At 40.8% G+C, this 12,239-nt stretch overlaps 1 protein-coding gene across 1 annotated transcript; it reads right to left on the reverse strand.

The window, feature by feature from the left end:
* Positions 1-735: 735 nt before the first annotated feature.
* On the reverse strand, positions 736-8,762 carry LOC104587906 (putative voltage-gated potassium channel subunit beta). The gene is made up of 4 exons (XM_010245683.3): positions 7,970-8,762; positions 6,764-6,907; positions 5,172-5,336; positions 736-1,127 (listed from the first exon to the last, which is right to left on the reverse strand). Exons 1-4 carry the CDS (start codon positions 8,531-8,533, stop codon positions 1,014-1,016), a joined length of 987 nt encoding a protein of 328 aa, XP_010243985.1. The 5' UTR covers positions 8,534-8,762; the 3' UTR covers positions 736-1,013.
* Positions 8,763-12,239: the final 3,477 nt, after the last annotated feature.

Genomic DNA, 12,239 nt, shown 5'->3' on the forward strand with positions numbered 1-12,239 from the left:
TGAGAATGGGATTCCAATTCCCCCCAACCAAACAGTTGAAATCAGAATAGCCCATTCTAATTCCAATTCCAAACCCCTATTCCCGCAAACCAAAAGGGGCCTAAGAACAGAAAGCATTATATTAGAGGATATAAAACCTCTAATAATCCCACAAAAACAATTTATAAGGGGTGGAGCTAGAACATATGACAAGGTTCAGATCTTGGTCTGCAATAAGCTCCAGATTACTAGAAACTTATTTTTGATCGGTGAATTTTAAGTTTGAAGTAATGCAGACCCATTGAAAGAGAAGATTCCGATTCAACTCTTGTTGATGTCAAATTGGAACCTACTTGAAACGTGTACCTTAGCTGAGCAAAAGAAAACAACAAAATAAGCCACTAGAATGAGAGTGACGACTGACTATGTTGTTCTGGTCCTGTCTTCTATGGGATCCGTAGTGATTGGCCCAATATTCTCTGGTAGCGTAAAAGGACGAGATTTTTCATTTTTGGAACCTTGCACCGAAAGATGCATACATGATACAACGGTTGGACAAAAAATCATCAAGAAAAATACAGTTGGGACAGAAATGCGAGTGACATCATGCTGAGAATTTTCTGAATAGGATTTGCAAATCTTCCCCTCCTAGTTGGCTAAAGCTTGTAGATATTTTTCAACTGTGGTGTAACCGAAATGACAACATTACAAGCACCCGAGATGTACTTCAACCAAATAAAAAAAAAAAGCCAACAATCGCATCAAATCTAGATAAAATCAAATTTCGTCTAGTATTTTCTTACAGTATTTCGAATCTGTCTGTCATCTGTCATAAACCATGGTTGAGAAGTACAAAAGAAGAAAACCCATAAAAAATTTTTAAAAAGTACAGATGGAGAGAACTAATTATGATGAAGGTAAATAACCCAATAACCAATTCTCCCGACAACACTCGAGACTCGACAGGAGAATCTGACTGTAGCATGGACAGGTAGGGTAGCCAACTTTCCAAATAATTGCTGGACATCAAATCTTCACCTGTATGATTCTGGACGCTTTGGCTTGGTTTGAACGACTGCCTCAATCTTCTCCATGACCTCAGGTGTCAACAGTGGAATGACATCAATAGCTTTCATGTTCTCCTGGATCTGCATAGCGATGGAAGTGGTCTTTCAGTAGATAGAAAACACAAAATGAGGAGCACACGACTCGTTTCAGTCAGTTTTTACCATCTTTGCACTTGGGGCAATGCAACAGTCGGTGAGGCATCGATAGTTGCTTGAAAACTTATCCCAAACCCCCTTTTGGGTCTTGACCTACTATTAATTTCTTTCTTCTTGATAATTATGTAAATTTCTTTAATAAAACGGAAACAATGAAGTTTATGTCATTGACTTCGTATGAGACCAAGAGCCAAGCTCCCAAGGGATAGAATTAGCAAGCTCCATGGAAGAACAATTTAAAAAGGATATGCAGATCATAGAAGGAAAAAAGGGGAAAAAACAAACAAAAAAAAGAGGAATATGCTCAGCCCAGCATATCCTCTTTGTTTTATCTGAAGATAATTTTATGTAATTTGAAGGTTTCATGTTTATTACTCTGCCAGAACAGTGATATTCAATATTTTCTGTAAAAGAATAATCCTGGTCTGGACAAATTCCTCCTAGGTCCTAGCTAAGGATGATATGGCCCAGTGTCAATTTAATTTGTTTCACATTCTTTTTGTATAAATAAATGTTTGGGTATTTTAAATTTGTACTTAGACATTTTATGAACTTATCTCAAACTAAAAATGGTTAAAACAACTGTCCTTAATCCTAAATTTAATATTTTAAGACCAATGGAGTTTCTCCTACTGGATAAGTCTGCTTAGTAATTTATTAGTTCACAGAATTGGGAGGATTCAACAGAAGAACTTGGTTTTATTGGGAAATGGCTATAGATATTCTCTAGGGAGACAAGAGGCATTGTGGCACACTGGCACTTGGTTGTCAAAAGCATCTATGGGCTGAATTATAAATTTCTAATGGGTGAGACACAGGTGCTAGAAATTCAACTTTAAGAAGTCCTTTGAGACCAACTTACCAACTGGTCTAGGACTTCATCCAGTGGTGCAGGCTAGACTGCCAGAGTAATGTAAGTACTAATTAGTTAAAAGATGGTTTAAAACGTCCCTAATTTCCCTAATATTTCCATATCCATGGGTAGCGACACGAAATTTTACCAGAATCAGACATTCCCCAATGAACACTACCAACACCATGTGGAGTACAAGAGATAGCTTCAACAACATATTTCTATCTCCACTTCCATGGGTAGCAACATGAAATTTTACTGGAATCGCAATATACACCAGTGAACACTACTAACACTATGTTGCTGAGAATATTGTAGATATGTGGAGCAACAATGACATTGCCCGCCTAACTTACATGGTTACTACTTTGAGCTAGCTCAATATTCATTTCAAACATGAAACATAAAGTTAAATAATAGTTTTTGTTTGTGTAATAGATTATTTGATTGATCTATTACAACCATTTACATTTTCTGAGTTCAAATATTGCTTTAACTCATCCTATCGTGAAGCTTTGAATCTTGAGGTTTACAGGACAACTTTAGAATGTATTCTTTTGTCTATAACCTCAGTTTCTTAGCTTTGTTTAATGATTTGAAACAAGATAATAATTTAAAAAGGTGTGTCTTTGCTTCTTTTATCATTTTATAAAATATCATTCTATATTTTTGCATGTTTTACAATGTTTCCATGTCTATAATTTTTACAATATTTCCAACATTTTCAACGTGTTTCCTATATTTGGATGACAGACATTTCCACCAACACTGACATTTTAAACCTTGATTTCATGTGTGTAAAAGGGGGGGGGGGGGGGGGGGGGGGGTTAAGCAAGAGGATTAACAAATCAAATTCAATCTTCATAGCAAATTGAAAATTTATTACAATTAAAAAGAAAAAAGATACAAAAAAAGGTAGAAATCACCCGCAAGGAAGTGTATGTAAAACAATCAAAACCAAAAAACCTCATTAATATCTCCAACCAACCTGCCCATAGCCAATAATTATCCCAAGGAAAAAAACACATCCAATGAAACCCCCAAGATCCAAACTAAAAGCCCAAATCATACCCCCACATCCTAGGTGTGAAACTCTAGGGTTGGGCTTTTGTTAAAATTTGAATGGGCCCATCCCAAAGGCTTGAGTCCAAATCAGTGTAAAATGTTAACTCGGGCCAACCCAAGTTGCACCCCTACCACAATCTGAACCCCATCAACCAACCAACTTAAAGTCGTTCCTTTTCCAAAGCCACCCCAACCTTTAAACCAATTTTGTCATCAACAATACCTTTTCTCTTCTCCTTCTACAATAAATACTTTTCTTGAAAACTCCTCCCCACCGAAGAAAAAGACCCTTAGAGTTTCCCCTACTTGAATTTCCTTACCATTAATCTTTTCCAAGTCAAACTTTTTTCTCCACCTTTCTCACTTGGTCAAGAGTCTCATTATCACCTTCCTCTTGCAACACATAGCCCTCTCTTTCAACCTAACAATATCTCCCCAATGATTCTATACCTATCATTTTGGACTAAACCTCTTGGATATCGGAATTCAGACCCATCACCACCTTACCCGACGGTTTTTGCACCTGATCATATGAGTCACTCCTTCCAGTATACTTTTGTTTTCTAGTTTTGACTTTCACCCCCTTCCTATTATACATTCTCTTATACTTAATTATTTATTACAAGGACCTGCTCCAATAAGACCATCTTTCAAATGAGAAAAATATTTTAGTTGCATGAACTAAACAGTTATTTGTTCCCTTGGTCTTTTAGAAATCACCAAAATTGTCTCATTTTCTAGACTCTTCAGCAACTTCATCTTTGTTAGTTACAGACTGTTCCGTGCTTCCTACCCAAATCCTTGCCCAACTTTCCAACTAATACTTCAGAGTAAGTCTCTAGGTAAATCTCCAAACCAAAATTCGAATCATCGCTTCCACTAATATTTATAGAAACACTTCTACCGCTTTCCAGATCACTACAAGTATCTTTTGTCTCTCATGAACCGCCCTCACTTTCACTTTCCTGGACAGAGTCCTTGTAAAGATGATCCATACCCATATGAAACAGATTGTTGTCTGAATTTGTCGCTTCTGCAAGTTTCCCTTCTCATTTGATTGCTCCCTTTTAAATAACATGGATAAGGTTGTAATTTTCCCTTCTGATGAAACAATCCTTTCCACTGTCTCGACAGTAGTGGAACTCTATCTCTCCTCATCTCTTCCTTTGTCCTTTGATTATTCATTTTGTTCCGCATTTGTGCATGTGTGGAATAAGGTAAATAATTTAGTCATCTAGACTCCTTTTTCTAAGTGTCCCACCCTATTTCTGTCATGTGGTGGAAAGACAATCCAGTCCATGCAACAGATGGAGGAACCTCTGGATAGTCCATATGTTTGGTCCCCTAGTTGACTGCAGCCTTATATCTCACCTTCAATTGGAGCTTCCCCAAGCGATATTAGTTGTGCAAAGTTCCAACTTTTTTATCTAAAATAACTCACAAAAGAGGACTTATTTTAGAGAGGTGGGTTTTTGAACTGAAACTTGCCTCCATGTACAGAGAGTGGAGAGAACTAGGTTTAACTAACCTTTGGGCCCCCAACAATATAAACCAGTAGAAAATTCCTGCCTCCGTAGAGACTAACTTGACTACAAAAACCCCTTTCTCTAATTTGTGCTTGCTTAAAGCATTGTTACCATTACCAATACAAAAATAAGGAAAAAGAAGAAAAAACGGTCTTAGTACTTACTAGGTATGGTGAGCAGTCACCTACCAAGGATTACTCCTAACATTGGAACTCTCTTTAAGATCCTCCAAGCTTACTGGACCTGAACAGACTGAGACAACCTCAACTTCCCAACAACACTGATCCATCAACCCCACCCCGGTGAAACAAAAAGAGGAAAAATAAGGAACATAAAAGTCAATCTTACCACATTAACCCGATATAGTCTAGGTGGCAGACAAGCACATCAACTAGGCTACAAATTAAATACAAAAAGTACTTGAGTTGTTTCTCTTTTCTTAGTTAAAGGGGGGAAGACAGGCTCTCATCAGAATTGCACTGTTAGTGGAAGCATCAGAAACATGATATCATATATCAAACTTACTTGAGACTCCTTTGTAGCACCAGTAATAACTGAGGAGACATTTGGATTGGATGCACACCAAGCAATTGCAAGTTGAGCTAAAGGCACATGGAGCTCATCTGCAATGGGTTTTAATCCATTAACCTTTCTCAGCACATCATCAACCAGTGACCTGTTAGCAAGGTTCTACAAACAAAGAAAATCATAGTTTAAACACTGATCATAAGATTCAAAGATCATAAGCATCCTGTTCACTGTATACACTAGTCTGCTACACATTAATATTCACTAAAGAGTCCAAGAATTCCAGCTAGGATTAATTTGCAAAAGCAGATCATATAGAACTTCAAAAAAAAAAACAAAAACAAAATGTTACACATCCAGCAAAATAAATACAAAGTTTCATAAATAGAACCAGTTATTAAATTCATCAAGTAAACAAGCATGTCCAAGGGAGAGATTGAGGAAGATGTGGTCCATGGAATTAGAGCAGGATGGGCAAAATGGAGGGGTGCATCCAGTGTCTTATATGATAGAAGATTCTTAAGATGAGTGTTGGGCAAAGTGTTCGGCAGTCAAGAAACATGTCCAAAGAGATAAATGAGTGGGAAAACTAGAACGGATAGGATTAGTAATGAACTTATTCAAAAGAACCTAGGATAAGTTCCGATAGGTGATAAAATGACGGAAAGTAGACCATGATGGTTTGGTCACATGCAGGGAAAACCATTTACAGCACCAGTAAGAAGTGATCTGTTACAACTTACAAGTTGAAGGAGCTAAAAGAGCTAGAGAGAGACCAAAAAAGTCATGGGTTGAAGTAGTGAGAAATTATTTTTAAGGACCACAGTTTAATAATGGATATGGCACTGAAAAGAACAGAATGGTGGAACTTGATTCATGTAGCCAATCCCATATAGTTGTGACAAGGATCAGATGAAGATGATGATGATGAGGTAAACTACCGTATACTTTTCAGTTTCTGCATAAGCTCTATAAGGCAATTTTCCCCATGAGCCAAATCATCTAGGCTAATTGGTGGAGGTGCTAAGAGAATAGGTAACCTAAGAAAATAAGCAATTAGGAAACAAGAAAGAAAGCATATTTTGACAAGTTGAGAAACCAACTTCCTATTATCCAAGTACATGCATAAAAATATTCATTGATTTGGCACAAGGCACACCTACTCAAATAACAAAAATAGAAATTTCAGCAACAAGCAAGACACATAAAAGATCAATCAGGATTCAGGAGCACCCAAAAAAAAAAAAACAAATAGCTGAATTCAATACAACCACCGAGGATAGTGACTCAAAACAGTGAAAGAAAATAAGATTGATTGCAAGGTTGAGAAACAGGCCACGAGCAAAGTTGAAATTCAACACTGATGATTAACTATATTGTTCAGAAGAAATAGAATATATTATAGGAAGTACATCTGTATACGATATGTACACACGTATATAAAATGTACTATAGCATCCCCAGCCTTCAAAATAGAAAAGGAAACGAGTATAGAGTTGTCACTACAAAAAAGCCCTTACAACACTTGTTTGTAGGAAACCTAGAAATCAAGAATCAACATTTTGTAGATCTAGAATTGAACATTTTACCTTATAGTTCTCTAAGGCAAACCGACTATCAGGTGGTATAACTCCTTTGTTGTATTTTCCAGTGAGCACTCCTGAAGCAAGTGGGCTCCATGTGGTAAGACCTAGACCGTAGTTGCTGTAAAGAGGTAGATACTCAGATTCAACCTGAATCAATATACCAACCCTGAAGTCAAATCTAATGTGTAACAAAAGATGTTTATCAAGCAAAGTTTTTTTTGGTTTTCCCATGAAATGAAAAAGAAATTCAGGACTTTAAGAATCCAACAAGTCATGTTTATCAGTAAAATGTAAGAATAAGAACAAGCCAACCAAGAAAAAGTAGAACAAATTTAAGTCCAGTTTAGCTGTAGCAACATGACTAACTAATTCGCCAACATAGTCTGATCCGAATTAACACAGAACGAAAATCAGACCCAATTTTTCAGATCCGATAGAGGATATAACTTCATCCATTAGTTCTAGTCTAGCTTTTAGAACACCAACTAGTTCATTTCAGTTATCCAAACAATTTATCTATTATTTTCCCAACTTTTATTACCCATTACCTATTATTCCTTGAATGTATTTCTTCACAGTAAGCACAAACGAATTAATTAGGTACACTTAGAAAGAGGTTATATGGTGTATGTTGTTTGTTGATGGCTGATAGAATTCTACTGAACAACAAAAATTTGCGTGGCATGTGCATAAGACCATCCAAACGGCACCAAATGAGAAAAGTGATCTATTGCAAGTTGAAGGGTCTTAGAAGAGTTGGGGGCAGGCCGGCCAAAAAGGGCATAGACTTAAATGGTGAGAGACGATTTGAAGACCTTACACTGATGGTATAGTTTAATAAGGGACATGGTACTGAATGGAACATAATTAATGGTGGAGCAAGATTTATGTAGACGACCCCATATAGTTGGTATAATGTTGAGTTATGAATCACTTTTTTGCGGTAAAAGTGCAAGTCATAGTTCGTGCCAATTAGAGAAGCTAGATCTTAGGGTCGAGGCTGACAAACTCGTCCGAAGTCTTATCCCAAATCGGTTACAGAAACCCTATTTCACTATTCCCACCCTCAAAGTACAAAGGGTCATATTCATTACTAAACAATGAGCCTTCAAATCACTTCTCCCTCATATTGGGTAATCAGAACAGAGAATCAAGAACTTGAAAAAGAAATGAAGAAAAAAGAAGAAAGTCGTGGGCCAGTATCATCACCTTGTGCCGAGACAACAAATTGTACTCCGGCTGCTCGACGATAGGGCCAACGAGATCCAACCTTTCGGCCACAGCCCAAGCCTCGGTGATCTGCTGAGCCGACCATTCACTGGTCCCCCAGTAGAACGCCCACCCATGATCGATCACAAAATTCATAGCCCTCACAGTCTCCTCAATGGGAGTAGAAGCATCCGGGCGGTGACAATAGATGACATCAACGTAATCCATGTCAAGACGCTTGAGAGAGGCCTTAGTTCCCTCCACGATGTGCTTACGAGACAAGCCCTTATCGTTAGGACCAGGGCCGCCCCAGAAGATCTTGGTAGACACCACGATATCCGACCGCTTCCACCCCAACTCTCGGATGGCCTGGCCCATGATCTCCTCGGCACGGCCATTGGCGTAGACCTCGGCGTTGTCGAAGAAGTTGACGCCATGGTCTCGACAGCATTGAAGGAGCGACTTGGCCTCCTTGACATCAAGTTGGTTACCAAAGCTCACCCATGCTCCGTAGGAGAGCTGGCTCACCTTCAGACCAGATCGACCCAAGTTCTTGTAATGCATCTTTGTCTCTCTCGCGAATCAATTACAGAGAAAGACAGAGAGAGAGAGTGTGTGTTTTAATGGCCGGCAGCAAGTGGGATGATTGACCAGAGAACTTGAACTTGAGCCTTGAGTCTGAAGGCCGCTCAACCTCGGAGGACGAAAATGGCAGCAGCCGAAGGATGGATGGATGCACGAGACAGAAACACGTTCACGGTTAACCTTTTCATGTGGACGACGGTGCAAAAGTGGTAGCAGACGTGCTGTGGAGTTGGGAACTTTAAAGGTGGGCCCCATATGTTTTTTATTAGATTTCGTGAAGATCGAACGGGTGGGATGGAAGCCAGTTGGAGTAGCTTTCTTAGGAAAGGGTTATGCTTTTTACTCTTTTTTTCTATTAATGGGAAGCACTTTTTCAGTTTTTCAATTCCTTCTCTAATAAATTAGTCTAAGTACAAGTGGAGAACAACTGTTGTGCATGTGCAAACAGTTCAAACCATTCATGTGATTGATCCCATTTGACTCTTAGCATGTGGCTGCAAATGAAGAACTTTGGGTAAGCTCGCTCTGCCCGGTTAAGTTCCGCGATTTGAGATCTGATGCTAAGCAATCCGGGCACTCTTAACTGGTTGTTTACTGGTTCCTAGTTGGTAAGGGATGGCATCTGAGAAGAAGACGGTGAAGAATTCCCGGGGGATTTGTCCGATGGGAATACTCCGATGCTTAAGTTATAACGCTAGGGAAAATAGTAAAGAGTGTGAAGAGGCTAAGAGTGTAGGTCGTGCTAGATCACCAAGTGCTCCAGATTAGCTCGAAAGCAAGCTTGAGTAAGGTAAGATGATTCAAGATCCAAAATCAGATCCGGTCCCCTTTGACTAAGGGGCTCTTATATAGGCGTTCTTGTCAAATCGAGCGTAACCGCCACTAGGCTTCTACCGCAGCCGTTATCTGCTAGGGCTGAGCAGGTAACCGTTGCAAGGTACTACCCAATCGGGTGAGTGACACGTCCCGGGAGGACAGGCACGCCACCATCTGTCGAGAGATGTGGGTGCAGTCTGTTGAATTGGCAAGGACTGCACCGTCAGCCAAGAGACATGGCGCAGTCTGACGGGTACAATCTTGTCAGATAGAAGCTTCCTGAAAGCATCGCGTCCCTTAGTCGCGAGCTACCTTGTAGCGAGCTATCTTGTCGCAAGCTACTTTGTAGCGAGATCCTAGGGGTACTTCGAGGTGACCCTTCTCAAGATTGTCTTTGGGGCAGTTTTTCTGCCTAAGTGTTGGAGCGAGCTGGTTACCCTAGCTCGCGAGTTGGGATAGTCTTGGAGTATTCCCTTTTAGTAGCTCGGGGGACCTTGAGCTCGCGTTGTAGCGAGCTCCCCCTATAGCGAGCTATGACGTAGCGAGCTATCCTGCGGGCTCGTTACTCAGCCGCGGTCAGGCTGTGGTGCTGAGCTGTTGTTCGTGCTGAGTCATGTCCACGTGTCATCGTCTCAAGGGATCGGGTCAAATCACCCTCCATCAAGATCTTCTGCCAACAAAACGAGTTAGGATATCCTCCCAATAAAAACACATTCAAACAACCTGGCACTGCACATCTCACCTTCATATTGGAGTCCACCGTAAGAGTGGTGATGGTGCTCGTCGAGTGAGAGTAGTGAGTAGCCTGAACCCTGCAAAAGAGAAGATGTCAAAGAGCCTGTATTGTTAGCCTAGGTAAGAAGGCTCTGGCGGTAAAGTTAGTGCCAATCTGGACGAGTTGAAGAATAGTTTTGAGCAGAGAGAGCAAGAAGAGCTAGAATACCTTATTAGAGAGCGTACCCCATGAAAGTGAAGGCACCCCCTTTTATAGAGTTGGCCAGTTGGGGGATGATTAAGGTGCTCTTGAGATTCTCAGAAGTAATGGATCTTGGTGTACGGGATTCTTAGGGGTTCATGGGAGCGTTCTCCGGTTGAGTCACTTGCCGTTTCCGTCGGTTGCTTGACATGTTCCCAAAGATCTCGAAGATGTTAACTACATGGGAACACGTCCCCCATGCTGACGTGGCAGGTCGGGGTCATTCTACCAAAATGTCAATTTGTGCCTGGGTTGCCTAGTGGAACTGATGTCTTGGGCGGCTTTGATTGGACCATTATGGACGATCTACTGAGGTCACTTGAGGATACACGAACTCATCCTAATGGCAGATGCTTTCTGAGGTCGCTCATGCAAGTTATGTGGTATTTGAGGTGACATGGCGCCAGGTGGCCGTTGTGTCGGTTTCGCCCATCATCAATTGCCCCCCACTCCTGAGCCCGAGGTGGAAGAGATCGGGCGAAGGGAGTAGGTCAATGACAAGGGCTTCTGGTCACTTGCTTTCTTCAGGTCGGAGCCGTGGTCAAGCGAACCGTGGTTCAAAAAGTGTCTCTTGAGTGGAAGCTTCCGGAGGGTCACGTGCGTATACGTGTGGATGTGATGCCTCATTTGGCTTCTATGAACGCCAGCAATTTATTAGATTTGGTTTGGGTTCTCAAAAACTGAAATGCTGCGTCGATTTGAATTGTCAAATGAGGTTGATCACAGCCATTGAGGACTCGGGCCCTTCAGCTATAAATAGTTGCCCTTGGGGGGTCCATTCCTTTGTCTTTAAGCAAGAGCTGAGTGACGGAGAGCTCGGTTGTGTCGGTTTGGTATGTGTCATCTTGCGGAGTCAGTCATCGTTAGAAATTTTCGGTAAGTTCTTCCTCCTCTTGTCTTTTTCTTCATGTTTGGTAGTGAGTCCGAGGGGGGAGACCGCAGTGCCTCCTATGTCGAGGAGGGGTCCTCGGCCTAAGAGAGGCGAGGTTCCCATAAGAAGGCCTTCACCTTTCGACGTCCACCCAAAAAATCTGAGTTCAGCCCGACCGAACTCACTTTCGAGTGAAGGAAGGGGAAATCCATCATATGGATGGCCGAAACATGCTAGATGGTTGGGCGAAATTTCAAAAATTTTCTTTCACCCTTTTGGGAATCGTATTCCTAGTTGTAGAAAATTTGTTTTTTCTAGGATCGTTCTTGCACCGAAACCGGACCAAATTTGAAACCAACAGAAATGGTGAAGTATACCTAATACAGATTCTATAAATGTAGCTACCAAAGTGGTAGTTCACACCCAAAGAGAGTACCAAAACCAGCTTCCACTGAAGATGACGCAGCTTGAATTGAAGCTGGTTCAGCAACACAGTTTTCGGAAAATTTGTGATCCAACACCTTGGGACGAACAAGGGAGGTGAGTAGGAAATTATTCTGGTGTTTTCTTGCAAAAATAAAAAATCTAGACTAATCAAGATCAGCCGCAAGGTGGAGAATGAACTAGGGTTTTTGAGACGGTAAGAGCAAAGTTATTTGGAGCAGATTTCGATTTCTTCTTTTCTTAGCCTTAAGGATCACCACTCCTAATCGAATTAGGAGATTCCTAATCCAAATCTTTATTTAGATTTGGACTCTTAAAGTGGACAAGACTTATCCTCTTATCCTAATGGCTGATCCATACCCTTATCCAAACCCATATGCACCCAAGTCACGCGACTGCTTAAACTGTCCTGTGACCACTTGATTTATCCAATTAATCTTGGGCTTTACGCCCATTAAGCAAGTGGCTCACGTCCTTAGGTAGTTGCTGGCCCATTTGGTTCACTTTGTATGGTGTGGGACCCCAACAATGACCCTACGTAAGATCATATGGGTTTGACTCAACCACTCTAAAAAGGC

Source organism: Nelumbo nucifera, chromosome 1 (genome assembly GCF_055504915.1).
Source record: "Nelumbo nucifera cultivar China Antique chromosome 1, China Antique-T2T, whole genome shotgun sequence".
Lineage (NCBI taxonomy): Eukaryota > Viridiplantae > Streptophyta > Magnoliopsida > Proteales > Nelumbonaceae > Nelumbo > Nelumbo nucifera.